The 26633-nt window shown below is 35.1% G+C and overlaps 1 protein-coding gene across 2 annotated transcripts in view; it reads right to left on the bottom strand.

The window, feature by feature from the left end:
* LOC136028960 (homeobox protein homothorax-like) overlaps window positions 1–26633 on the bottom strand; it is a 199741-nt gene that overhangs the window by 75752 nt on the left and 97356 nt on the right. For both annotated transcript variants that reach the window (XM_065706955.1, XM_065706956.1), the window contains exon 9: window positions 6085–6147. In XM_065706955.1, coding sequence (XP_065563027.1) covers window positions 6085–6147 — 63 coding nt within the window. The remainder of the gene's footprint in view (window positions 1–6084; window positions 6148–26633) is intronic.

Here is a 26633-nt window from a genome sequence, read left to right as displayed (position 1 = left end):
CTTTTTGTATTTCCCATGTAATTCGTCCATTTTTGGCGTTTCTTTTATGCCCCTTCCCCTACAACTAAAACAAAATGAAACTAACATGCCTGGCGAAGTTCTGATTTAGCTGTATCAGTGGCTATTTTTTTTAATGAAATATAAATTTTTTTATGATATTAACACGAGCGCGTTACTAAATGGAATTCTACAAACTATTGAAAGATAAAAAACAGCAAAAGTCACGATTCACAATTCATTTCATGCGTGATGAAACCTTTTTTCTCGGCGTTAGTGCAGAAGCGGGCATTTATGAATGCACAATTTCCACTCAAGCCCAGCTCCACACTTGAATATGGGGGAAATATGCAAGGACATCGCTGCGTGCGGTCTTCATTTGATAGGTGCCGACTTTTTGATCTGTCGAGGGTATAAATGTTTCAAGTCGTTTGTAAGTTATGGGTTTGCCAAGACTGAGAATATGCACGCTCATGCTTTTCACCTTCCTTCATTATACTGTTGTATCTTCCATAGGAATACTGAAGACTTCAGAAAAATAGTTGACCACCAGTCATCCGTCATGAGTGTTTTATCTTTGCATCTTATTTTAATCCTACTGCAAGGAAGAGTCAAGAATTCTGTTGCTCAATCTAATCCGTACAGAGATGGAATTAAAGACAATAAAATGTAAATTTGTTGTTTTTTCATTAGTTTCATAAAATATTTAAAGCTTCTAATGTTGGCATACTATCCAAGTGCTACCATCTAGACTACGACTGTAAAGTACTGTTATCATTCTTGACAGAAATAAGTTTCACAAAGTCAAAGCTACTTGCGGTGTTCCAACCACAGACTCGTAAAAACTGTGAATATAATTCAAGCATTTAGCAAATGCTTCAATAAAACAGAGGCAAACAGTTTTTCCAAGAAAAAAGTTAAAACGATGTCCATTTAAGAAACAATTAATATAGAGGGGGGAAGGAGGGACCCCGGTCCTCCACACCAAGATTTTTCTGACACCCCCCTTCCCTGTTATTTTTCCTTTTTTTTCAACCTTTTTTTTAAAAAAAAATTTGTCAATTTGGTCAATTATTGGCAAATTTGTCACATTGTCCCTCCCCAAAATTTTGCTTATTGGTGCCCTTGTCACACTGGGCCTTCCCCAAGATGTTGTTTTAGATCCCTCCTGCTATTTGAGTCCCCGGCCCTCTTTACCTGCGATTTAAATTACAGACAGAGGACTTTAGACGACTGGGCTTATCTTATAAGACTCAACCCCACATTTTTAGCCCAATTTGAGTGAGGCAACAATGGAATTCCAACTCCCAAGTTATGCCATGTACAATCTAAGGTGTTCTCCATTAAGTATTAACCAACACTGTAGGCGATAGGGCTTCTTGTGGCATTCAAAATTCTAGCATTCGAATCAGATTAGCGGAAAGATTATTAGTTAACAAGAGGCTTATAATGTCAAAAACAAAATATTAGAAAAAACATGGGAAACAAAAGATTGTATAAATAAAATAATTGCTTCAAATATTGCATGTTGACATTGCATGTTCTGGCAAACCCAACCATATCATCAGTGGAGGTTTTACTAGTGTCGACTAAATGCCATTATCGTATAGGTAATACCCAATAACTATAGCTGTAGGTTGGCTGTCAATCAACTGTCATCCAGGGAATGGCCTTGCTTGCCACACATCATAGAATCTAACCATGAATATTGTAATTAACAATATCTTGCATCAAAAAGTTGATTGACAGAATTTCAATTCCAACCAAATAATGAATGCTTGATAAAATTTTGCATTTCCTTTGGTTTTGTTTTCAACCAAAATTCTCCGGGCAAAGAATTTAAATCTTCTTTAGTGAGAGAATATTTTTCTACCTTAGGTGAACCATGGTAGGAATACAGCCAAAACCCTATTTTGGAGGGTCCCAATTCATTATAGAGGGGGAGATTCCAAAACAAGAATTGGTTTCTTTGTAGCGACTATGTGAAACATTTCATCAAAACCTATATTTAATCATCATTTTTTGCTGCGAAAAGTATTGACTTGCTAAGCAGGAAATCATTGCCCCTCTCTCTGGCTGCATGACAAAATTTGTTGATCTAACTAAAATTTTGACTTAAAATTTTGACTAAAAAAAATGACTAAAATGACTAAGATTCTGTCGATCTAAATTTGGTTGATTTGTTAATAAACTTTACCTACATAATTTCCCTGGAAAAAGATAAATTAAACTGAGTGGCCGTGGAACTTACACAGTTGCAGCGAGCTGGGTAAAGATTTGTCCCTCTGACCCGTACCTCCAAACTTGCTGAATCGCTCCCTCTTTATGAACAAATAAGTGTCCTAATTATCTCTCATCGTGGTTGTCTTGGTGTTTTAAGTCTTAATAGCTGCAAAATAGTCTTTTACTATTATTCTCAAACACAGCTTGAAATATAATGTCCAGAAAAATTGACTGAAGACCACCTAATTTCGAGGTCCAAATATCCGCAGATTCCATTTTTGAGTTAAAATGCCAGCAGATGTGGAAGTGGCGTGAAATAAAAGAAACCAAAAACACCGTTGTTGCAATAAATTTGGACGGATGTCTGCTAACGCTGCTGGACGTCTGCATGTCCAAAACGCTAAAGACGCTCTACTGTTATTTAAACCAGATAGAATGAAACAATAGTCTATGAAACGATAACTGCCGAATTTGACAGAAATATGACCAACATGTTCCTTGTTAAAGCGGAATTGAATGATGAGATTATCTTCTCCATTTTGAAGTAACGAGAGAGCATATCCGTGGCAATAGCGATGGCTGTAGCTAAATATGTCTCAAGCCCGGACTCTAAAACCAAAGAGGAAGACATACTAGATATTTTTCATAGATTTTGCGACATGTCCTAAAAAATGTCGCAAAAGCATGATTCTGAAGAAAGAAGAGGAAGGACACTAACTAATTACAAAGATTCTTCGATGCATCCTTGAATATGTCACAGAAGCATGGACTATATAGAAAAAGAGGAAGACATGATAAATGATTTCCAAGGATTTTACGACATATCCTTCAATATGTCGCAAAAGAACGGAGTTTAAATAAAGAAGATGATGACATTCTAACGGTTTTTAAAAGATTGTGTGATACATCCTTGAATATACCACAGAAGAGTGGACTCTAAAGAAAACAAGAGGAAGACAAGCGAACTGTTTCTCGAAGACGTTGTTTAACCATAGTATTATAAGTAAAGCTCGGTGAGGAGATAACAAACATGACTCCTTATGGATTGAGTGGCTAGACCTTACTCAACATGTTTATCATGAAATAATGACTTTGGTGGTGTGAGCATTACCTTTGAATGGACAGAGGTAGCTGTACCTAGTGCTTCCGTATGGTCCATAAACAAGCGAGTGAAATTCTGGTCACCACATGTTAGGCTAGGTAACATAAGCCACACCAAATATTTGTGGATCTCTTGATAGATAGTGACAGCAGAAGCTTTGAATAAGGTGGAACGGGGGCGTAAGTTTTACCAGTATTTTATGATTGGGGGAGCTAGCGCTGCAATGAGGTTCTGTTATTAGTAGCGGTAGCATCATATGCAACTAAAAACTCACACGTTGGATTTAATTTAAAAATCAAAGTATATGGTTTGCTTAAAATTAGGTTAGAGAAAAATAAAGCAATAATAGGATGGAAGACGAAAAGGTAGCAATCCAAATGAGATTCAATAACAACAAATTTTTTTCATATTTCGAAATAGATTTGTGACCAGAAACACTTTGAAACCCTATTTTTATCATCATTTCTGAAATCGTTCCATGTATTAATTTGTTATTTCTCAAAAGGGTCACAAAAAACCCCACTAAAAACTTGATAAAGCATGGAACGGACGTTTCATCGTTTCATTATGGTTGTCACATACTCTTATATTGAGCTTTTAGTCAGAGTTAGACACTGTCAATTCGTATCCATCTGATGCGCCAAAGCACAGAGGCTAAACAGGGGATGGGTTCAATTCTAAATACAGGCTCTATGGTAGAACTGAGGCACTAGGTGGCAAACATTCGTGTATCTGTGATATGCATAGTCCACCCCTTTGACTCCAGTAAAATTAAGGAAAGATGAGACGTCCGGGAAAAGCCACGGTTGAATCTTGAAAGGTTGAAAAATAGGATTTTCACGCCTTGTAGAGTTCTCACCTTGGTGGCCATTGTATAACGGTCCTTGACGCCTTTGTTCTCGTCCAGGGTGGCCTATTGTCTTTAGTATCCTTTAGTTGAAGTTGTCATTGTTGAAAAAATCTTTTCACGAAGAATGAAAGGAATCATCCTGGAAAATTTTACGGTAATTTCTGAATGAATAGCGACGATTTGCAATAGACACCTTTAGGCGGAACTTAAAAAATGCCTATTGAGGTAAAGAACATTCTTAATGATATTTCAGCAGTGTATGTTATAGTATTCACAACCTGCTAATTCTTCTTGTTTATATATTCCCCTTTTAAGAGTAATAAGAGATTGGAGGGCAAACAACCCTTCCCTCAAGCCCTTTCATTTTCCAATCGCATCCAGTCAAAATTTTGAGAGAGCCATTTTGTTCAGCATAGTAGAACGGTCGAGCAACCATTTCCTTGGGGATATTAGTCATGTCAACCCCCCACAATTTGCAATTGACCCATCATGCTTGAAAACTAAATGTTGCTTTAAAATAAATCAAAATGGTTACCAATAAGACACATCGGCAATATATTGAAAAAGACTGGGGATAATAAGTTGAAACATTTTGAGGATACCATTATTACTACTTCTGCTCTTACAATTTAAATAGATAGAAAGAGTGTAAATGTATCCAGGTTGTCAAAGAGCACAGATAGAATCTTTCAGGAGTGATATTAAGTTTTATTTTTTCAGGTCAACTTCAGAAGCTATCAATTGAATCAAAATATACTATTTGTGTCAGGATAAACAATTGTTTAAAAAGTTTCTCCAACGTACAAATAGCAACCCATATTATGGATTCTTATAGAAAAAACTGAAAATTTGTACTTTTCTGGAAACGAAATACGTTTGAAATATTTTCAGTTTTCTTACTTTCATAAATAAAAGTTATCAAAAGTTTTAAGGAATAAATATCAGTATATGTTAATTAAACAGACAATCCATGCTCATTTTGTTGTTGTTGTTGTTTTATTTTTTTTTCATTAAAGTGCAAATTGTTTTTCTGATCTTGAGAAGGCTTGGGAGTTATCAGTCCTACTCATGTTAATTTTTGCTCGTTTAGAGTTTGACTTAGCTATTTATTGTAATTTCCGTTTGTTTTGAGTTTCATTTACTTATTGATATTGATTTGTGGTAGTTTTACGCTTGGAAGGTTATTTGACTTTATTTTTCCTCATTCTTGACTTAATGAAGCTCTTTTACTTTTCTTTGAAAGAATTTTTTTCGTGGAAAAAGTGTTTTAAATTATCATAGAGAATGGTCAAAACTGGCTTAAAAAAGGAAATTTTTTACTAATTCCCCTTGTTCCTGAAATTTTTTCAGCGTGTCTTCCGATTAAAAAACAAAAGTTAGCATACACAGCAAATTTCAAAAATATATTTGGATATATGGACAAATCATAATGTCAGGTGTTTAGATAGTAAAATTGACGTCCTTATGCTGAAACTTTGAAACCATAGAACAACAGAGAAATAACATACTTTACCACAGCCCCCCCTCTTATGAACAGCTTTCTAAATAAGGTTAAATTTAAACAATTTTTCAGAATATACTTTCAAAATAAGTAAAATTTGGAGGCGGTACAATAATTATAAACAGGAGTTTAAATGAAAAACTATCTAGTTCTGTTCCAGACGCTCTGTTGAGGCCATGAGTTTCGGTGAAATTCCGTGTTTTGAAAGAACTCCGAATACGAGTCCTTTGATGCCATGCATATTTCATTCCTTTTTAATTGAAGCATAACTTAAAACCCTCTTTCCTCATAAAAGGCTATGCCATCCTTCCAAGCTTTGCAATGCGAAGTAAGGATAGCTGTACTCAACCGGTCAGGGGAAAAGTAGAGCTCCTAAGCCATGAAGACTATAAAAAATTAAATAAATCTTACCACCCATCCAAGGCGAAGGCGGTTGCTTTTCTACTGAATTCGTGGAATGGTGACTTCTCTTTCCTGAAAAATAAAATTCGGTCAAAAGAAAGGCTAAGACACGTGATTAGTTAAAGTAAGCCCATTTGAAAGAATCCTGGTAATTCTGTTTAAGCATACAGTTTACGATAGTACATTTTCAAGTTAATAAACAGGACCATGCAAAAATGCATTATTTTGTGTAAGTTATATAAGCCGTTCCAGCTCAAAATGTATCACACTGTTACCCAGTTGCCATGTGCCTCATACTATCAGCCATAAAATTCATTAATGGCTAGTATCTGGCCATGAACATAAAAACTGCAGAAAATCATGAGGTTGATAGAATGTTTTTTAAAAGGCGAGTAGGAGGCCTTGTGTTGGAGGGGATTGACGAACAAAAAATTACAAAACGCAACGAAAATTAATTTAAATGTATTTTACTACTTTTGTGTAAATTGAAAAAAATTACGGGAGAGAAGGGTTCAAACCAAGTACCCACCGTGGATACGGCCTTATTGGTGGGAATGGGAGGGAATCCTCTTATTTTACATACATACCTGTCTGAATTCTCAATTATATATGTCTTAAATCACTAAATGTCCTTTTTTTTAATTTTTCTTTGTTTAAAACAGAGCACATACAATGATTGTTTCGATCTAAGGTCGTAATTTCGAATACCCAGAACCAGTTACTGCACTTGTTCTGTTTCGGTTCTGGAAAATGAGTAAGTCACGACTTCGACAAGACTTGATAGATAACAGAGTATGTATTATAGAATTTATTGGGAGGTTCTGGGAAATTCATTGAAGTAGCATTAAAGAGGGGAGGGGGATTCATAAAAAATCGCAAAACATCGAAGTTACGAAGGGAATTAACATAACAGAGCCCTTTCCTCCTACATCTTAGAACCACTCGATATCTTCGTTTCTCTCTGTTCAAAACGCAGCATAAACAAAAATAGTTTCGGTTTAAACTTGTAATTTCGAATGCCCAGAACAATTTTGAACTTGTTCTGTTTCTATTCTGGAAGACCAGTAAGTCACGGTTTCGACAAGAGTTGACAAATAAGAGAGTACGCATTATGGAACTTATTTGGGAGGATATGGCAAATTCATCGAAGTGGCATTAAAATATATGGAAAGTTATCAAAAAATCACAAAATATTAACTTTTCAAAGGGAGTTAGCTTGCTGGAGCCCTTTCCTCCTCCATAGGCGTCTGGCTGCACTTGTCACGCGGAATTTTGTCAACCAGTGCAAGCGCATTTTTTTTTAATAGGGAGTGGTGAGGTATATGCTGCACTTTTCACGTGAAATGTTGTCAAGCAGTGTAAGCGCATTGTTTTTAAATAGGAAGTGATGAGGTGTCTGGCTGCACTTGTCACGTGAAATTTTCTCATCCAGTGCAAGCGCATTTTTTAATAGGGGATGGTAAGGTATATGCTTCACTTGTCACGTGAAATGTTGTCAAGCAGTTTAAGCGCATTGTTTTCAAATAGGAAGCGATGAGGTGTCTGGCTGCATCTGTCACGTGAAATTTTCTCATCCAGTGCAAGGGCATTGTTTTTAAATAAGGAGTGGTGAATATATCACCCTTCCACTGTAACTGAAGAAAATACTGTCTAGAATATCGGACCTTTTCTAACGCAAAAGAAAATCTGATTCTTGCATTAAACATCATACAAGACTGAAACATACCATTTACCATCTTCTTTCAGCCATATCTGCTATACAATTAACCAATAGGGAATACCTTTGGGAGGTGCTTCTCAAATATACCATGTACCATGTGAGGACTTAAAAAGTAATTGCACTTACGGACTTTAATAGATCTTGCATATTAAACGAAGTGCTTAAAGCAATAAGCAGATATCCTTTGGATGAAGAAGAAGTTTGTTCTTTAGATTGGATGCGACTTGAAACTATGATGGCAGATATACCCAAAGCGCTAAAGAAGTTATTATTCAAAAACCAGATACTTTAGGTTTTTTGTCTGAGCGTTTCATAATAAAAAAAAGTTTAATTTGTATCTAAATAACCTAATTACTGGTATCTTCCCCAGGGGTGTAACTTCGTCAAAATCTTAAGGGGGGGGGCAAATTGGAGACGATTTTCCCAAGTCAAGTGAAAAATGAGCCGTATAATACCTTAAAGTCATAAATATACTAAAGAAAGGAGATTTGTTTCTGTGGATGCTTCAATTATGTAGGCCTATCTTAGTTTTGACAAGATTTTTTAGACGCTAAATTTCAGAAGGGGAGAGGGCAAACTGGGGTTGGGTGGGCAGTTGCTCGGCCCGCCCCATATCAAATTACGACCCTGGTCTTGGCAGGATGTAGTTCCGATTTCTTTTAAAATCCTCAACCAAGACTTGACAAGGAATCAGCTAACTACACGAAAAGACCCTCCCCCCACTCATAACTCGAATCCTTCGTTTAATTTAACTGGCTTATCCTTTTAATTACCATTCTAACGCACAAAACGCGTGATTAAATATATACAGCTTAACGAAAAGTTATATTAAACTAGATATTTGTATGAATAACACGGTTAATGTGATTGATTTTGCATGGCTTAGTTGTGTCTGTAAATATACTATGTTGTGACTATAAATACAAAAATTGAACGTTTTATTCATACATATCTTCAAAGCAAGCTTTGAAGCTGAAATCAAGGCTCTTCTTCCCACAGTCAAACGACACTGGCAACTGCCAGCACGAAAGACAGTTCATAACAAAAATTGGCTACTCTAAGACTGGCTCAATTGGATTCTGTCAGTATATTTTTGGCAACAGCAGGCAAAGTATAAAAAATTTGCTACTACCAGCACGAAAGACAGTCTATTACAAAGAAAGACTGCTACAAAATTGGCTGAACCGGATACTGCTGGCATGTTTTCGGATACAGACGGCACAATATTACGGAATTTTCTACCATCAACATGAAAGACAGTTTATTATAAAAATTGGCTAAATTGGCTACTGTCAGAATATTTGTCGACTACCGCCGGTACAGCATTGCAGAATCTGCCTTTGTCAGGACGAAAGACAGTTTATTACAAAAAATAAACTAAATTTGCTACTGTCAGAATAGTTTTTGGCTACAATCGGTACGGTATTGCAGAATCTGCTGTTGTCAGGATGAAAGACAGTTTATTACAGAAAATGGCTAAATTGGTTACTGTCAGAATATTTGCCGGCTACAGCCAGTACGGTATGGCAGAATCTGCTGTTGTCAGGATGAAAGACAGTTTATTACAAAATATAAACCAAATTGGCTGCTGCCAGAATATTTTTGGGTACAATAGGTATGGTATTGCAGAATCTGCTGCTGTCAGGATGAAAGACAGTTTATTACAAAAAATGGATAAATTTGGAAGCACTAGAATGTTATTTGTTGTTTTTTTTCTGCAACAGCCGGTGAAATATTATAAAGTCTGCTACTGTCAGCATGACGTACAGTTTATTACAAAAATTTGTTAGATCGGCTACTGTCATATTTTTTTTTTAGAAATAAAAAAAAAATACAAGGGGGGTATAGAAGAGAATCCCCCTTCAACTCATTTGTTGAAATTTGAAAAAAAATTGGCCTAAACTTGATCTTTTTTTTCAGTTTCAGCCCCTCTCCCTAGGATCATTTCTTAAGCTTCCTAAAATTAAACATGCATATTTTCAAAAAAGACACCTTCTTCACATAAGACTAGCGTTGCAAAAAAAGCCAAAAATACTGCGGAAAAACTTTCTTAGAAACTAGTATTTGAAGAAAAGATAAAAAAAAACTATTAAGGGCCATTGTAACTCAGGTGATAACACTGTTCAGAGCTTAAAATTATTAATTTGCACCTCTGTTAAACGCGTTTCGAAATAGAATTATGAACTACATAATATTTGAAACTGCATAATTTCAAAATGAAGCTAAAGCATGGAATTAATTTCTATGCTATTAATTTAATTTCATTGAAAAAAATGACTGCTCCTTTCCGAAGATTTTTTTTTAATATCAGGAAAACACACTTAAAGTATAATCATTCAAAGAAATATAAAGTAGAGATACAGATTTTCTACCATCTGATCGAATTTCATTCAGCGCTATGAACACAAATTTTCTCTTGACCGTACTTTCTGCTGAAGTTTCCTATTTCTTAATACTATTCCACTTCTTACTAAGGTATTTCTAAGAAAAGACTACTTCCAATCTTTCACAATAACTTTCTTCTTAGACTGACTTACGACGTCATATTTCTACCACTCGGAACAATTTCTAATATCTATAGAAATAACTTTCCAAAAGGATTAGCGTAGAAATTTTCAGGGCACGAAACTGGGAGGTGTTAGTTTTTGTCTGGTGGAAAATAGGGCGAGATATATTAAAGTCCTGGGAAAACAGGAAATTAGGAAATACAACTTTAGAAATGATACTAAATGTAAAAGTTGCCGACTAAGCTTATTGAGAACCACAATAACTCAGGTAAATGGTAAATGAACTTGCGCTTATATGAAAACTTAAGTAAGGAAGAACTCGTGTAAATAAAAGGAAAACGACCCAGAAGAAAATACCGTTTAATTTTTAAGATGTTCCACGTAAATACTATACATACCCCAAAAAGAAGAGAAAATAACCTACACCAAAAACTAAGTTTCAGAGCTTATTCACAACTAGGTGTCCTTCCGCTTAACCTTAAAATTCACACTGACTTAACAAACATCGAACTAAGCCATCTTGTTCATGGGTCGTCACCAGGGACATATCAAGGACTATTTTTTGGAGGGGGGTTAAAAGAATTTTTCGGGGGATTACTAAAAAAAACTTCAAAAACGCATCAAAACTGGTTTATATCCATTTTTGCTAAGTTTTTACGAATCGGACAAACATTTGGAGGGGGAGGGTTCAAACCCCTTAATCCCCTTGGATACGGGCCTGGTACATATTAGATCCCTTGAAAAACTTTTCATGGTTTTCTGGTCCTTTTCTAGTCTCTCATTAGCAAGAAAACCTAATATCCTTAGAGGAAGAACAAGCCTTGGAGGAAGAAGTATTAAAGAGGGTTTTGCCTCTATCATGTCTAGTCTTTCCCACGTCCTATGTAATAAAATATACATCTACAGATGCAACCACTGAACAAAAATCGGACTATCAGCCTTTCCAACTCATTTTCGAGAAAAGAAAGACACATACCCGTTGATTTTGGGCATACCCTTCGGTCTCGGTTTGGGCAAAACATCATGACAACCCCGTTCGTCACAGCTTTATTCCGTTAGGGTTTGCTTACGTTGGATACATGTAGGCTGAAATCCTCAAGGGGGGCTGTCAATGGATTTGAATCCATATGTTAATTTGACAGGTTCCGGGCCCCAAACTTAAATTCAAGTCCTTCAGAAAAGTTGTACTTTCGATGAATTTTTGAAATCAAAATAACATCCCTACCAATAAGAGTGAATGCCCCAAATTAATTTTGACAAGCTTCAAAATTTCAAGCTTATCTTCTTTCTTTCTTTTCTTCTTATTCTTATATTTTCTTTTTTATATTTTTCTTATTCTTATATTTCCTTTCTTATTCTTCTTTCTTTTTTATAATTCTTTCATAAGAAGTGGACTTCCCTTGACTTTTTGAAAAATAATTAACTAAAATTCCTGCCAATAAAAAATAAATCCCTAGGCTATTTTTGAGAAGGTTCAGTTTACAGCTTAACATCCTATTCATTATAATAATTTAAGAAAAAAGCGTTCTTCCGTCGAATTCTTGAAAAATATCAAATAACATCCCCATCAATATGACGCCCCCGCCCCCTAAAAAATTTATGCAAAGTAACCTCTCACTTCAAAACGTTTTGTCAACTAATGGTCATTTTCCCAAACGAGTTAATTTAAATAAACACGTGTTTTTTGTTCGACTTCCCTGCTTAGGTAGTTATTTAGAACCCAAAACTCTATATGGAGACTCGAACCATTTTAAGTAATGTTTTGAATAATTTCTTTTCTTTCAGCCAAATTTATGGGACGCTTATGCTTTTTGTTAGCATGAGAAGCTCCTTTTCCCATAGAGAGCTGAATCAATTTAAGGCTATTTATACAGTTCGATGGATAAAATATGGTTTATATATTTTATAATAGGTAGTGCTACATGTCGGTAAAAATTGACATAATCAAATAATCATAACTCACTGAAACGGAATTCAACTATGGTTTGGTGGACATTTTAAATTGCTACCAAAGAATATTATGGTCTGGTGTTTTTTAACATGGTGTGAGCACGCTTTTTCTTTGGACTGTGGTTTATCCATTTTTTTTTAACATATTTAAGGTTTTGAAGTGATAATCTTGGCTTTCAAAATTAGTACAATCATTTTAATCTTCTTTTTCTGATTAAAGGGGAATTACCAGTTTTTGACATACCCGTAGTGAATATTATCTATAAGTACTTTTATTGTCTCAAAATTGCTACCAAACATAGTAGGATCAAGAGTTTTTTTTTAAGAAGTAGAAGAAATTCGCTTTTTATTTTATTATCACGGTTTTTCTTATGTTTAACAGGTTTGAAATTTTAACGGAGACATATATAGTAACTTTAATAATTAGAAAGATAAAAATTAACATTATATTAAAAAAACTTTTGTTCAGCATTTCAAATATACCTTTTTCTATATATATATATATATATATATATATATATATATATATATATATATATATATATATATATATATATATATATATATATAGTTATTAGTAGTAGTAGTAGTAGTAGTATATATGTATCCTAGAGATTTTGAGCCATTAATTCTTGTTTCCCTACCAAATATATGCAGTCCGCTATTTATGTTTAAAGAAAAAATTCATTCTGGTGGTAAAACAAAAACAAATCCTAAGTTTTTCTTTTTAAGTTCTTCCAAGATCCTTCGACATAAAAAGACAATTTTGTTATCATTCAACAGCTGAAATTCAGCTTTATGCGTCCATCCAACTACATTTTTGAACTTCGAATGACAATATACTGAAAAATGCACGAAAAACATTCCAAATTAGGAAATTCTCGTATTTTTTAAGCAAATTTATATCTTTGTCTAAGAAAAAGTGTAAGCAATATCATACTTCTGACAAAACGAACCGATAAATACAAAATTTGCGAACTGAATGATTAGGTTAAATTTACAGCTGTAGGTGTGTTGGAAAGTCTTAAATTTCAAAGTCAACACAAATATTAAGGTACCAAGATCAGTGAAAATGAAATCTGATAGTTCAGTTGAAACTTGCGCAAACACAGAGTACAAAGTATATACAGAGTATAAAGTATACTATACATATAGAGTGTAGAGTGTGTTCTATAAACAGTATACATAAATATAGGATATAAAGTACCAAGGACAGTGATAATGAAATATGATAGTTCAGTGGAAACTTGCACATACACAGAGTACAAAGTATATACAGAGTATAAAGTATACTCTACATATAGAGTATAGAGTGTGTTCTATATATACACTATACATAAATATAGGATATAAAGTACCAAGGACAGTTATAATGAAATATGATAGTTCAGTGGAAACTTGCACATACACAGAGTACAAAGTATATACAGAGTAGAAAGTATACTCTACATATAGAGTATAGAGTGTGTTCTATATATACAGTATACATAAATATAGGGTATAAAGTACCCCGGACAGTGAAAATGAAATATGATAGTTCAGTGGAAACTTGAACATACACAGAGCACAAAGTATATGCAGAGTATAAAGTATACTCTACATACAGAGTATAGAGTATGTTCTATAAATAGAGTATATCTATATATAATATATATAATAGGACAGTGAAAATGAAACATGATATTTTGAACTGGTTAATAAGAAATTGCGTGGCCATTTCCATCGTAAGAAATGAAGACAAGTCGACAATTCTATTTCCTAATAAAAGAACAACCTTATACAAATCGACCAAAAATAAGCCAAAAACATACGAGACCAATTAGCATAAGAAGATGCAGCTTTCCTTCAAAGGCTCAGTTGTCTTTGGGAATCAACATATTCTCAATGTTTGAATACTTAGGGCTGAAAAGCGTTGCCAAATTTAGCTAATAAGTTTGCCTTATTTATTCTCATTGTTCAACTTGACAACCCTAAAGAAAATGTGGTGCTGCCCTAAAAACTTCATAATTTTGAAATAGCCATAAGAACTCAGATAATCGTCGTTAGACTTAAGGTGGTCCAGGGGGAATAAAGGCTCTATTTTAATGTCCTTAGTAGTTTAAGGCCCCCTCCTCTGTTCCTTTCAGTCAGTAGTTTGTCTCATTAAAAAGCTGTAGAAATCATTACTAAAGCAAAATCAACTTTTAACATATATTCGAGTGCAAGGTTTTCGTTGCAAACCTTGGAAAAAACAGAAGACCTAAACTGGCGGGAGGGGGGTCAATAGAATGTAATTGTATTAGCTAAATTCGATTTTTAAACTAAATTAATATGTATTAGATAAAATCAAAAAGATGGTCATAGACATAGAATTAGTCCGTTGGTTTGGAAAACATATTGGTATATTATTTCATAAGAGCTTATTTTACCTCATTTGTCAATTTTTCCTTCAAATACCATGCTTAGGCCTAGCTTTTTGAGCGGAATACACAATCTTTTATAGATAAGAAGTTTATTTGTTTGAATACAAAGCAACCCCATACGAAAACAAAAAGGCGAAACTACAGTAGATCTTATATTATATATACTATTTCCAAAAAACAAACATTTGGCAAAAAAAAATAATCACGTCTTAAAAAAAAAAACATCAAACTGACAACAAAGTAAAACCTGCTTTGTGCGCTAAGAAGTATTTAATTGTAAATAAAAAATTCACTGAAAGAGAGCTGAATTGTCAAAAACTGAACAATAAACTCTTACAATTGTGCGGACAATTACAGACAAGACAGGAAATAAAAAATTGTATCAAGTAAAGACACAAAATAATTCAAGAGCTTTCTACTCCCTATCCCATTGAAAGCAAGTGCTTTCTATTCTCTTTTTAAATTTGACGAGAACCGAATATCTACATTATTTTTTGAATATATTCACAATTCTTTAGCAACTTGAAACCTGACAGAATTGTCGACGCCCACCTATGCATTCTTCGTCACCCTCCCCAAATAAGCTTTCAATATACCTTCCAATTACTTTCTATTTAGTTATTATTATGTGTTTCTATACACCTAATACGGTTAAAAAGGATATTCTTTTTGTGTATACAAAAGATTTAACATTAGAGATCCAGCTGTGAGGGCAATACGAGGGCGTTCTTGAAATATAATATAAAAATATAGATTAAATTTTTTAACAAAAGCTTAAAAAAATGGCTGTAAATTCTGAAAAGACTATTTGGGCACCATAGACATACGTAGATTTTTGTTTTCAGGGTGGAAGGTACAAAAAAATAAATAATAAAAAAAACAGGCGGATTACATGAGATATATGGAAAGTTTTCGACATTGAAACTAAAATATTTAAAAAAATAAATTTATAATTAGCTTTCGGGTCATTCACAAAATAATGAACTTCCGGGTCGTTCTCTACATTTTTTTTTGTATAAATATGTTAGTTTCAATTTTAATACTGTAGTGTTTCTACTGATGATGTTCGCTGTATATGTGATCGAAATACCTAGACTTTTGTACCTGTTTTCACTGTTTAGATAATAGATGTATCCTCTTTTGAACGTTTATATGTTCGATATGGAAAGTTGGGAAAAGGGGAGGGGGCTAAAAATCTTGGAATTATAGTAAAAGTGACAGCCTCTAAGCAGGCACGTACACAGAAATTTTCCGTAGGAGGGGGACAATACAAGAACAAAAAATTTATAATTTGAATAGGAAGTGCCAGAAAATACCAAAAAATTTAGGACATGAGGGGGGCCCTTCGTACATGACTGTCTCGAAAGCTCCTCACGTACAAGCCTAGTTGCATATTTCAAGAACCAGAAAGAAGGGCCAAAAATGAGTTTTTAGCAATGGAAGTCAAGTTATAGGAGTGCGTTTTTGGAAGGTAAGACAAAGATTTGGATTAATCATTAATCTTTCAGTCCAATTTTTTCTTCAGTTTCGTAGTTTCTATATAACTTCGCCTATATATGAAGATTTTTCAAATTTCCGTCACCCACTTTGAAGCAATTTCATGCATACTTGTCTGGACCGAACAAATAGACTCATTTTATTACGAAAGCCGGACAATGAATCTCAGAACTAAACTCCTTTTGATGACCCAGCAAATTATGCCCCATTACAAAGGTTTACGTACTCAAGGCATCATTGGAATCACAAATTTGTGTACATCGGACGTGCATCTACGTCAAACAGTGCGCAATCCATTATCTTCCATTATAAGCCATAAATTATGTGAATATTAATATCAGCCCCTAGCAACCTTGTGGTATAAGCAAAAAAGCTGACTTAATCCTTTTTATTTTAATAAAATAGCGAAATTTCTTGATACTGGGCGTAATAATACTGATGTGCCAAAAAATCAAAAATGACTTTGGTTTGTAAGGCAATAATGGCGAAACTTCGAATATCCTGTCACTCAAACCAGTTATCCAAAAAAAAGGGGGGGGGGTGGATCAAATAACAAATTATCCACTTTCAAGCCACAATTTTTCTTGTTTGTATATTCCTATCCCAAACGATCACTGATTATTTCATTTCCCATTGAGGAACATCTTGATAACAGTCGATTTTAATTATACACCACTCCCCCTTTTCCAAACACTTTTCATAGCAACGCGACGGTATTAGTTATTTTTCCAATTTTTATTTATGTGCCAATTATTTTATTATATTTCAAGCCTTTTCTTATTAGTGACAATAGTTAATAATTTATTGACCATTGCCTATTTATTGATTAATTTATTGACTAATTCTTATTATTGAAAATAACTATGTGAATGCATTTGCCAGCTCTTATCAGTCTTGCGGTATCAGCGAAAAAAAAGTCAATCTGACCCTTTTTTATTCTCTACAAATAAGCTGAGTTTCTCGCTACACATTTGAGCGTAATAGTACCTACACCAAAAGTGTCAAAAATAAGGTTGGTTTGAAGAACAATAATTGCTGAATCCCAAATAATTCCTCATAAATCAATCCCGATTCAAATCTTTATAACGACATTTTGAAATTATAGAGCTACTTGAGCGAGTGTATAACATCAGTAATGATCAAAGGCACGGGACCTAGGCCTGAAGGGTTTAATGTCTTGTCCGCTAAGGAATTTTAATGTATATTTTCGAACCAAAAATGTTGTCGAACGACTGGACCCTCAAAGAGATTAAGCGGAAGGGTCTAATCCTAAAACCCGATAACGTAAGTGACATGCTTTGAAAATTAAAAAAAAAGTCTTGATTTATAGTAATAAAAAGAAAAACACAGGAAAAGTTATAAGAAAAACTATTATTGTTTAAAATCAAGCACGTCCACTGAAAAAAGGAGGTTATTATTCCCACCACCCCCTAAAGATCTTGAAATTCTTACGAATCCCCCATTCCTAAATACTCATATAATTCACCTTTTGGATCTTTTTGTTTATCAGTATCAATATTTAAATTGTATGTTTAGTCGTTCACGAGTATTTTAGTTGAAACAATAGCGATGCAGGGCAAAATGCATAGAAAACATATAACTTGGGCTATATATTTGCACAATAAGGAGGGCTGAGGGCAAAGTAAAGGGAATCACCTTTAGGAATGATATAGGTATTTTAGGACCTTTAGGGTTACTTGTACCATTCCTAATAGTACTTCCCTTTAACATTGCCCCCCAAATATGCAAATATATAGGCCAAAATATGTGCTTCCCATGCATTTTGCCATACGTCACTCTTTTGTTTCAACTTAATACCCGTAAATTGAAGCAACATAATATACGAGTGAATAATAGTATAGGTACAACAGAAGAGATCCCATAGTCTTTTTAATTTACCCCCCCCCCCTCTATCAAATTTGAATAAATTTTAGAAGCTAAGATTATGCCTAAGATCCCAGCGAAATTCAGTTTGAGTCTAACACTTTACTTTTCAAGTTTTTGTCTCTTCTTTTTCTTTTTTTAGAAAGAAACAATAAAGCTACAATACCTGCTTGAAACAACCTGCTTGAAACAGGGAGTAAGATCGGGAGATTTTCCTGAAAAAATTACAAAATATGGAATTTTCTGCTTAGAATGTAAGATCTTCATCCTTAGATTTTCTCAACTAAAAATCTTTTGATCCCCCACCCCCTTCCCAGTTCTTTGCCATATGTGTGCATGCTTTAAAATGGGTGTAGTAGGGCAATAAAACAGAAGAATTTATAAGAAAATATATTTTACTCTGATGATCAAATAAGCGAAAAGCAAAATATGCGGTTTCTTTCACATCCGTTATATGCTCATTTTACAATTTTTCATGATCTTCTAAACTTCAGGGAGCAAAAAAAACTCGTCACACATCGTTACACCGCTCAAAAATTCAAATGAAGACATTTGGTTTTGACATATGGCACGTCGGATGAGCCCTTGGTTGTGGGCAATTTTTCTGGCAACCCCGTTCTTTTCACACGACAGTTGGAGACAAGGAAAAATTACAGCTCTCAATCTCTCACTAAGGGGTTAAGCAGCGAAATCACTCAAATGTCAAAAACGAAAAGGGATGGGTTATAAGAAAATTCTCCAAATTGAGTGAATTAAATTGCTCTCTACGGAAAAACAAATTGATTTTTGGAATCAGTGTTTTGGTTTCACTACGAAAATAATTTTTAATAGAATTGTAAGTAAGATTTATTGCGCTAAAAGCCTCAGGGCCATGGTAATACAAAACCCTAAAAGTAAACTCACTTTTAAATAATTGCCATTACACAAACATTGCATAACATAAACAAAGAAAAACACAAATAACAAATATCTCCTTTGTGCTCCATTGCCAGCCCGAGAAAACGTCCAAAATTTTTAACACTTGCATCCCTCCTTCCATTCACCAGCCATCTCTCAACTCACTCAATTCTACACACACAAATTACACAACCCATACTCCTGTCCATACTTCCATACATCGAGCAAAAGTAAGTACCATCTTGCCCTCTCGTCCTCCTCAACTCACTCAATTCTACACTCACAAATCACATGACCCACACTTTTGTCCATACTTCCATACATCGGGCAAAGTAAGGACAATCCTGCTCTCTCCTCTTTAAATACTTCAATAGTTGAAAAGGTTTTTATATATCGATAGTTAAAAGCTTTGGTAAAGGTCTAGAGATAGGCCTCTTCAGACAAAGAAATGCTAGAACAAAAAAGATACATTTTTAGATTGCTAATTTAATGCTTATTTTCATGGTTTGGTTCGTGCTTTTGAAAATTCATCCCCTACCCACTCAAACGACCTGATGTAGCCTTAGGTCAAGTAGAGAAAAGTAACGTAATGATTGATGAAAACTGATCCAATACAAATAAAAATGGGGAAACACAAGGAATTATGGTTCATTGATACTTGCATGAAATTAGTTTAGTAACTGGTTTTGTATTAAATCAGGAGTTAAAAAGGGCTGTGTTTTATCCCCCTTTATATGGATCATTTTGTTAGACCTTGTCTCAAGGAGCGCAGGAAAAGCAATGGGAGACCGCGAAATCAAATGGGGATTCAAAACCTTTGGATTCCCCCAAAAGCTTAGCAGCTTTTTTTTTTATTTATTTAATCAAGAGTTAAAAAGGGCTGTATTCTATCCCCTTTTTAATGGATCATTTTGTTGAACTTTGTCTTAAAGAGGACAGGAAAGGCAATGGGAGACCACGGAATCAAATGGGAAGGAAAAACTCTCCTGGACTTGGGTTATGCTTATGATTTTAGCATCTTTGATGAAAGTGTGAGCCGAATGAATGCACCTTTATAGGTTTTGTGAGTTCAGGGTGCTAGAATAGGTTTGAAAATTAATGTTAAGAAGACTAGTTCACTAAGGCTAGGAATAAGTGAAGATGAAAAGGTGACGTTGGGTAACGAAAAGATTGATCAGGTGGGCAGCTTCACTTACTGTGATAGTATTATTAGTAAAGACGATGGGAGCAGTGAAGGTGATAAAAGTCGAATAGCTAAGGCTCAGGGTGTTTTTTTGCAGTTAAAAAAAAGTTTGGAATAATGTGATGATAAGTCTACAAAATCAAGATTAGAATATTAGAAACTACAGTGACTACAGCTGTCAAATACGGCTCTGAAGCATGGGCGCTCCGAAAAGCGGATGTAAATTTGCTAGATGTTTTCCAGAGAAATTGCCTACGGATTGTTCTGGGTACCCGGCTGACTGACCGTATTTCAAACAGTAGGCTGTACGAAAAATGTGGTTCAATCTCGCTTTCTAGGACTATAACAAAAGAAAGGTTGAGATGGGTAGGGAAAGTTGTACGGGTGAAGGATGACAGATTGCCTAGGTTTGTTCTTTTTGGCCGGCCGTCTAGGGCTAAACGGAAAGCAGGTCGTACTCGTCTTGGGCGGGAAGAAGTCATAAAGAAAGATTTAAAGGAAATTGGAACTTTCTGGGCGGGTGTAAAAAGGGAGGCTTTGAATATATTGGGATGGAGGAGGAGTGTACGTAACTGTGTTGGCCTTAGGCGGCTCGGTGCTGCAGTGAGTTGTTAGTAGTAGTAGTAGTTGTAGTAGTAGACACTTACTGCATATTATAAAGTAAGAATTCTATTATTTTTTGGTTGGTTTCTTTACATAGCCTAGGGACATATACGACCATTAGAGGGGGGTGGGGATGAAGTTTTCAAAGCTCGAATCAAACCGTGGAAATAAGTGTAAAACTAGAAATCTAAAAATATGTTTCTTTTTGTTCTAGCATGTCTCCTTCTGAACAGGCCCAATGCTAGATTTTCACCAAAGTTTTTTTTTAATGAATCAACTAATATTATTACTTAGTTACAGGCGCGTGCGCAATGACTTTTTGGGGGAATAATGATAAAGAAAAACAAATTTTATATAATAATTTGAGCAAGAAGCGCACAGACTTTGGGGAAAATTTATTATTTCAGGTACTGGGTCCTATGGCTCCCCAGCGTATGCCTCTGATTCGTTTTGTTCTTGATGCTTTTCAATATCACAAAATCAGTTTCACGAAGACCACTGAACATATTTAAACATACATATATACAAATTGTACATTTAGGAATCCATAAGAATTAGGACACAAAATGTCAGTATTCAATAAAATTGCTATTAAGTTGTCAAAATTATCGTTATACGACCATTTTATGACACTAAAAAATAGTCAAAAAAAGTCGTCTTCATGATAGAAATTGTAAAACGACAATAATTAAAAAATAAGATAAATTTAAGAATGACAAATTTACGTGAATATATGCTTCCTTAATAATTAATTAAAAATATTTCTTGCAAAAAGTACTTCTATAATGTGAAAAAAGCGATAACGTATAATTTCCCCAAAAAATTTATATACCAAGTTGCTGTCTAATTTATGTCTTTAAATAGAGGATTTCACGTATAAGCGAAAATAATTTTTTAAACAGCTCTACATTTTTTTAAACTTATGCACAATGAACTTTAAAATATAAAAAAATCACAGCCATGTACGCCAGCAAGACCGCCAGACCCATCCTTATCAAATTCACACAGTTAACCAGCATTGTGCTGGCGAACACTATATTTTAAACAATATACTTTATTGCAACTTTAATAATAAACACTTTTCCATTCCTTTCTTTATAATACCAATCCTTGCTTGAGATATACATATTATAGGTTCGAACTTTTTCCTCGAAGATTTTGATATAAAAAATAAAGGTAAATATTTTTCAAAACCCCTACTCCATTTTTAAATTCATAACCCATAACAAAATCCTTTTCTTAACATTCTCGAAGGATCACCAAGAAATCGACGAACCTTGCCATAATCTTCCCACCTTCAACTAGGTTTATAGCTTATAAACTTCACAATTAGAATCAATGATAGTGCCACAAAACTCGATGATTTCGTTTGCCACATTTTTCCCAAGGATAAAACCCCTATAAAACTCTCTGTAGTGCTCGTAAACTGTACGAAATGGCTTTATTGCTGAAGAAGGAAACTTTGATGTTTTGAATATTTGATAGATGGTGCTGGGGGTCCTTAGAACCACAAAACTGGGTCCTTGCAATTTATGTTCCTTTCTAAAATGGTGTAAATAGCGGCTTACCGCATGGAGGGGGAATAGGTATTTTTCTGGAGGATGGATGATATTTCAGAGAATCTTCCTTTTCTACATTGTTTTTTAAGACCCATAAAATAATTTCGCCCTTTTTTTGTAAACATTTTTGACATTTTGAGCTCTATGAAGATAGGAGGAGGGGCTGCCCCCACTGCAGGGGCGTTATTTAATATAAGGCAGGGGGCAACTCCCCTCTCCAGACCCAAATTTTTCCCCCAGGACCTTAGTTCCCACCCCCCTGTAAAAAATTCTTGTCAAAACTAGGATAAGCGTGCATAATTCAAGTATCTAGATAAACAGGTCAGGTCAGTCTAGATAAACAGGTCATCTTTGCCCTTATGGTAATATATGGATCACTTTTCAGTTTTCACTGTCATTGTCACTTGATTTGGGAACATCAGCTCCAAGTTTGCCCCCCCCAGGATTTTGACAAAATTACACCACTGTCTCACTGGCTCCAAAAATGACAAAGTAAGGGTTTCTTTTTATTATAAGTTCAGGACAAGTTTCGTTAAACAAAGGTAATGGCAGGGATTTAGATGTTTTGCTTTCAAACTTACAGAGAAAATAGCTAATAAGACTAGTTAATAGGCGATAAAAACGACTCAATTAATAGATTTTCTCCCCCACCTATCACAAAACGTTCCATGGATCCCTCGGGGGAGGGGGGAGGCAAAATCTACACAATACAGACCTAACCTACATTCAAACAACCACTATCACCTGGCCTTGCCGAATAAAATAAGGAGAACCAAAAATATGCATAAAAAAAAAACATTTAAATCAGAAATAGGTCCGACGATGCCTTGAAGCCCAGTCAGAGGGGATATAACACAAATGTTCCTCTTTTATCTATCATTTGTTATTATTTGAACCAAGGGGTCACCGACTTTGAAAGATAATGTACACCAGCAGCTGGCGCGTGCCAAGTTAGGCGAAAGTGGACCAAGCACAGCGAAACTGTGCCAAGCGTTGTAAAGACTGTACCACACGTTGTTGAACTGCGAAACATGCGTGGTGCTCCGAAATGTATACTAGACAGGGGTAAGTGGGCAATCCCTCAATTTGAACCTCTCAGGCAGAAAAGGGTAGAAAAATATAAAATTGGGCACTTTTTTTAATTTATTCAAATAAAAAAAAGTTTTTCAACTGAAAGTAAGAAGCAACATTAAAACTTAGAACGAAAAGAAATTATTACGTATAAGAGGGGGTTCATTCCCTTGTCAATACCTCGCTCTTTCCGCTAAAGTTCGAATTTTGTTCCAATTCTTTGAGAATGACCCCTGAATCACAAAGGTCGTTTAATTAGAATAAATAGCTCTTTTGAAAGTACTAAAAAACTTCAGAGCAAAGAGCGAGGTATTGACGATGGGGCAAACCCCCTCAACAGTTCGTTACCACAAACTATTTGATTTTTGAATCAAACCAACCGATTCTCTCTACACTGTTCTTTACAGTTTGTTTTTTACACAAATTTATCGTGAATTAGAAATATTCCATCCCTGTGTCCCTATACTGATACAAGAGCCCATGAACACATCCAGGATTTTTTCGGGGGGGGGGGGGTACAGGAAAAAAGAAACACATCAAAATTGGTTTATATTCATTTTTGTTACGTTTTTACGAGTCGAACAGACTGTTTGAGGGGGGGTTCACCCCCTAATCCCTTCTGGATACGGCCTTGCATGAACCTCATTATAGCTGCTGCATTGTGGTCATCATAACACATGACTTCCATTTCGCATGACATAAGCAACGTTTACTAATATAATAAGACCAATTGCTCGAATCAATAGAAGCCAATGATGAAAAAGAAGCAAAAAAGAGACATAAGGCTTTCAAGATTATTGCTTATTTCATTTCAATCTATCCCTGTTCAGCGTCATTTCATGGGAGGTTCACGCCATTGGCACCCCATATGGGAATTTACGTAGCACAAAACGAGGAAGCGAAGGACATTGATTGATTGCCAGGGCCCATTTTCAAAATTGCTTTTACACCCGATTGAAAAGAGCGAATGGGGCAAAGCTATGGCCAAATTAAAAGACATTATCTCTGTTTCACAGGTACGGTATGGGGTGAAAAAAAAAAAAAAAAAATGCCAAAATAACATACTATATCGGAATTGGGAAATCGAGCGAAGAATGATAGAACAAAAATAAAAGTATAATATCTTAGAGAACAGAAAGATAAAAACTAAAAAATATATTAACATTGATAGGAATTTTCCTTGCTGGGAGCGGAGGTTGGAGTAGCACACAATTCTTCCGACTTTAAGAAAAGTTCCAATCGTGCCTCATTATTATGAGTTGCAGCTTTAGTCATCTTTTAAAACCCACAGCAAGGACGTATCAAGAATTTTCTTGGGGGGATATTTTTTCGAATGGAGGGGGTTTACAAAAAACTTACAAAATGCATAAAAAATTACAAGGAGGGTACAAACCCGATAGCCCCCTCCCTGTCATGCTTCATGTTTATGAGTTGCTGTTTTAGTCATATTTTAAAACCACAGCAACGGCGTATACAGGCTTTTTATTGGGGGTGGGTGTATTTGTTTCAAAGGAAGGGGAGTTCACAAATGAAAACAAACACGGAAAATATATGAAAAATTTGTTTATATGCATTTTTGTTGCGTTTCTACAAGTCAGACAAAGATTACAAGGGAGCACAACCCCAGAAACCCCCTCCCTGGATATAGCCTTGATCCCCAGCCATCAACAGGGAACACGGCAGAGTCTTAAAAGAGGTTTTGAGGGGGCACAGGGTTTTTCCGAGGAACATTGGTATTTGCAAAGAGGAAGACTATAGACTTGTCTTCTCGTTCGAAAATGTCAAATTTTATAAACGAAGTCAACTTTAAATACTATTTTAGGGTAAAAAGGGAAGTAAAAGGCTAAAGCCCCAATATCCTAGGTATGGCTAGTTCCCATACACATAAAAAAACTCATTGATACAGGGGTACTCCCAGCTATCTCGATTTTTTGGGGTTGAGAGATCTGAACTACTACTACTACTACTACTACTAATACTACTAATATCTCACTGCAGCACCAAGCCACCTCAGGCCAACACAGCTACGCACGCTCCTCCTCCAACCTAATCTATTTAAAGCCTCCCTCTTTACACCCTCCCAGGAAGCTCCCATTTCCTTTAAATCTTTATTTATGAAATCCTCCCAACCCAGACAAGGACGACCTGCTTTCCGTGTAGCCCCAGACCCCCTTCCCAATTCGTTATTCTGGCTGTACCATAGCATCCAATTGTAAATATGACTCTTTAATAGCCAACCACTGGCATTGTGAAAGGTCTTCTATATAGAATTTGTTTATTATAGTCTTACTTTAATTTGAGAAGATATAGAAGAAAATGAAAGACCAAATACAAATGTTGATCAACGTAACTAAAGCATGTTTCTGCGTGTTCCCTGGCATCAACAATCATTACGCTTGTAATTACAAAGAAGAAGAAGAAGAAAAAAACAAAGCGGCAAATAAGCTTTTAAAAGCAATTCAATCTACAGCCAATTTTCAAATTGTGAGCTAATGCCTAAAGACTTTGAAATTTGCATTTTAAGCAGTGTTCATGATGACTTCCACGTTCATCACACACCTGCCAAGTATGGCGGCCCAATGGTTAAATTATGAGAGCAGTCTGGCATACAACATAGCAATCCCTTAATTAACTCTGAAACCTAAGTTTTAAAAGACTCCGTTTGATAAGTGTCGAAAAAGGATAACAAAAAATAGAAAAGGCATTTTAACTAGTACACGCCGTGAGTGTAGATCGGAATCATCAAAATGGAAAAACAAGGTTCTTAAGAAATCACTCGAGTCGCCAAGCAGTCTAGCTGGAATGAGTAATTTTGAAAATTGAAATTTTGATGGTTGTTCAAGGAGTGTCTCAATTGGAGGGCGGTTTCAAAGTATGAAAAATCAAATGTATGAGGCGTTAATACAAGTGTATGTTCGGTAATTCTTTGAATTATTTACCTTCCTAAAATACACTATAAATACCTGAACAACATAGAAGATGATCGCTCGCAGGGATATACATAGAAATTTCGTTCGGGGTTGGGTGACACTACTAGGATGGAAGGTATAAATTGCAGAAACATTGAGTTAAGAATCAGGCCCGAATTTCCTTCCTTTACCTACATATACGCCTGTTCGTTGGAGTAGTGATTTTAAACTATTCAGTTTATCCCACACGTTAAAACGTATCAAAAATAAATATAATCAAATTTTGATGCGTTTTCTTTAAGTTTTTCTTTGTAAACCGAAAAGAGAATCCTCTTGTAAATCCCCTCCCCAAAAAAATACTGGATACGACCCTGAT

The sequence above is a fragment of the Artemia franciscana genome, chromosome 7, assembly GCF_032884065.1.
Source record: "Artemia franciscana chromosome 7, ASM3288406v1, whole genome shotgun sequence".
Classification (NCBI taxonomy): Eukaryota; Metazoa; Arthropoda; class Branchiopoda; order Anostraca; family Artemiidae; genus Artemia; species Artemia franciscana.
Note: the sequence above shows the minus strand (reverse complement) of the source record. Positions and strands in the feature narration are given on the sequence as shown.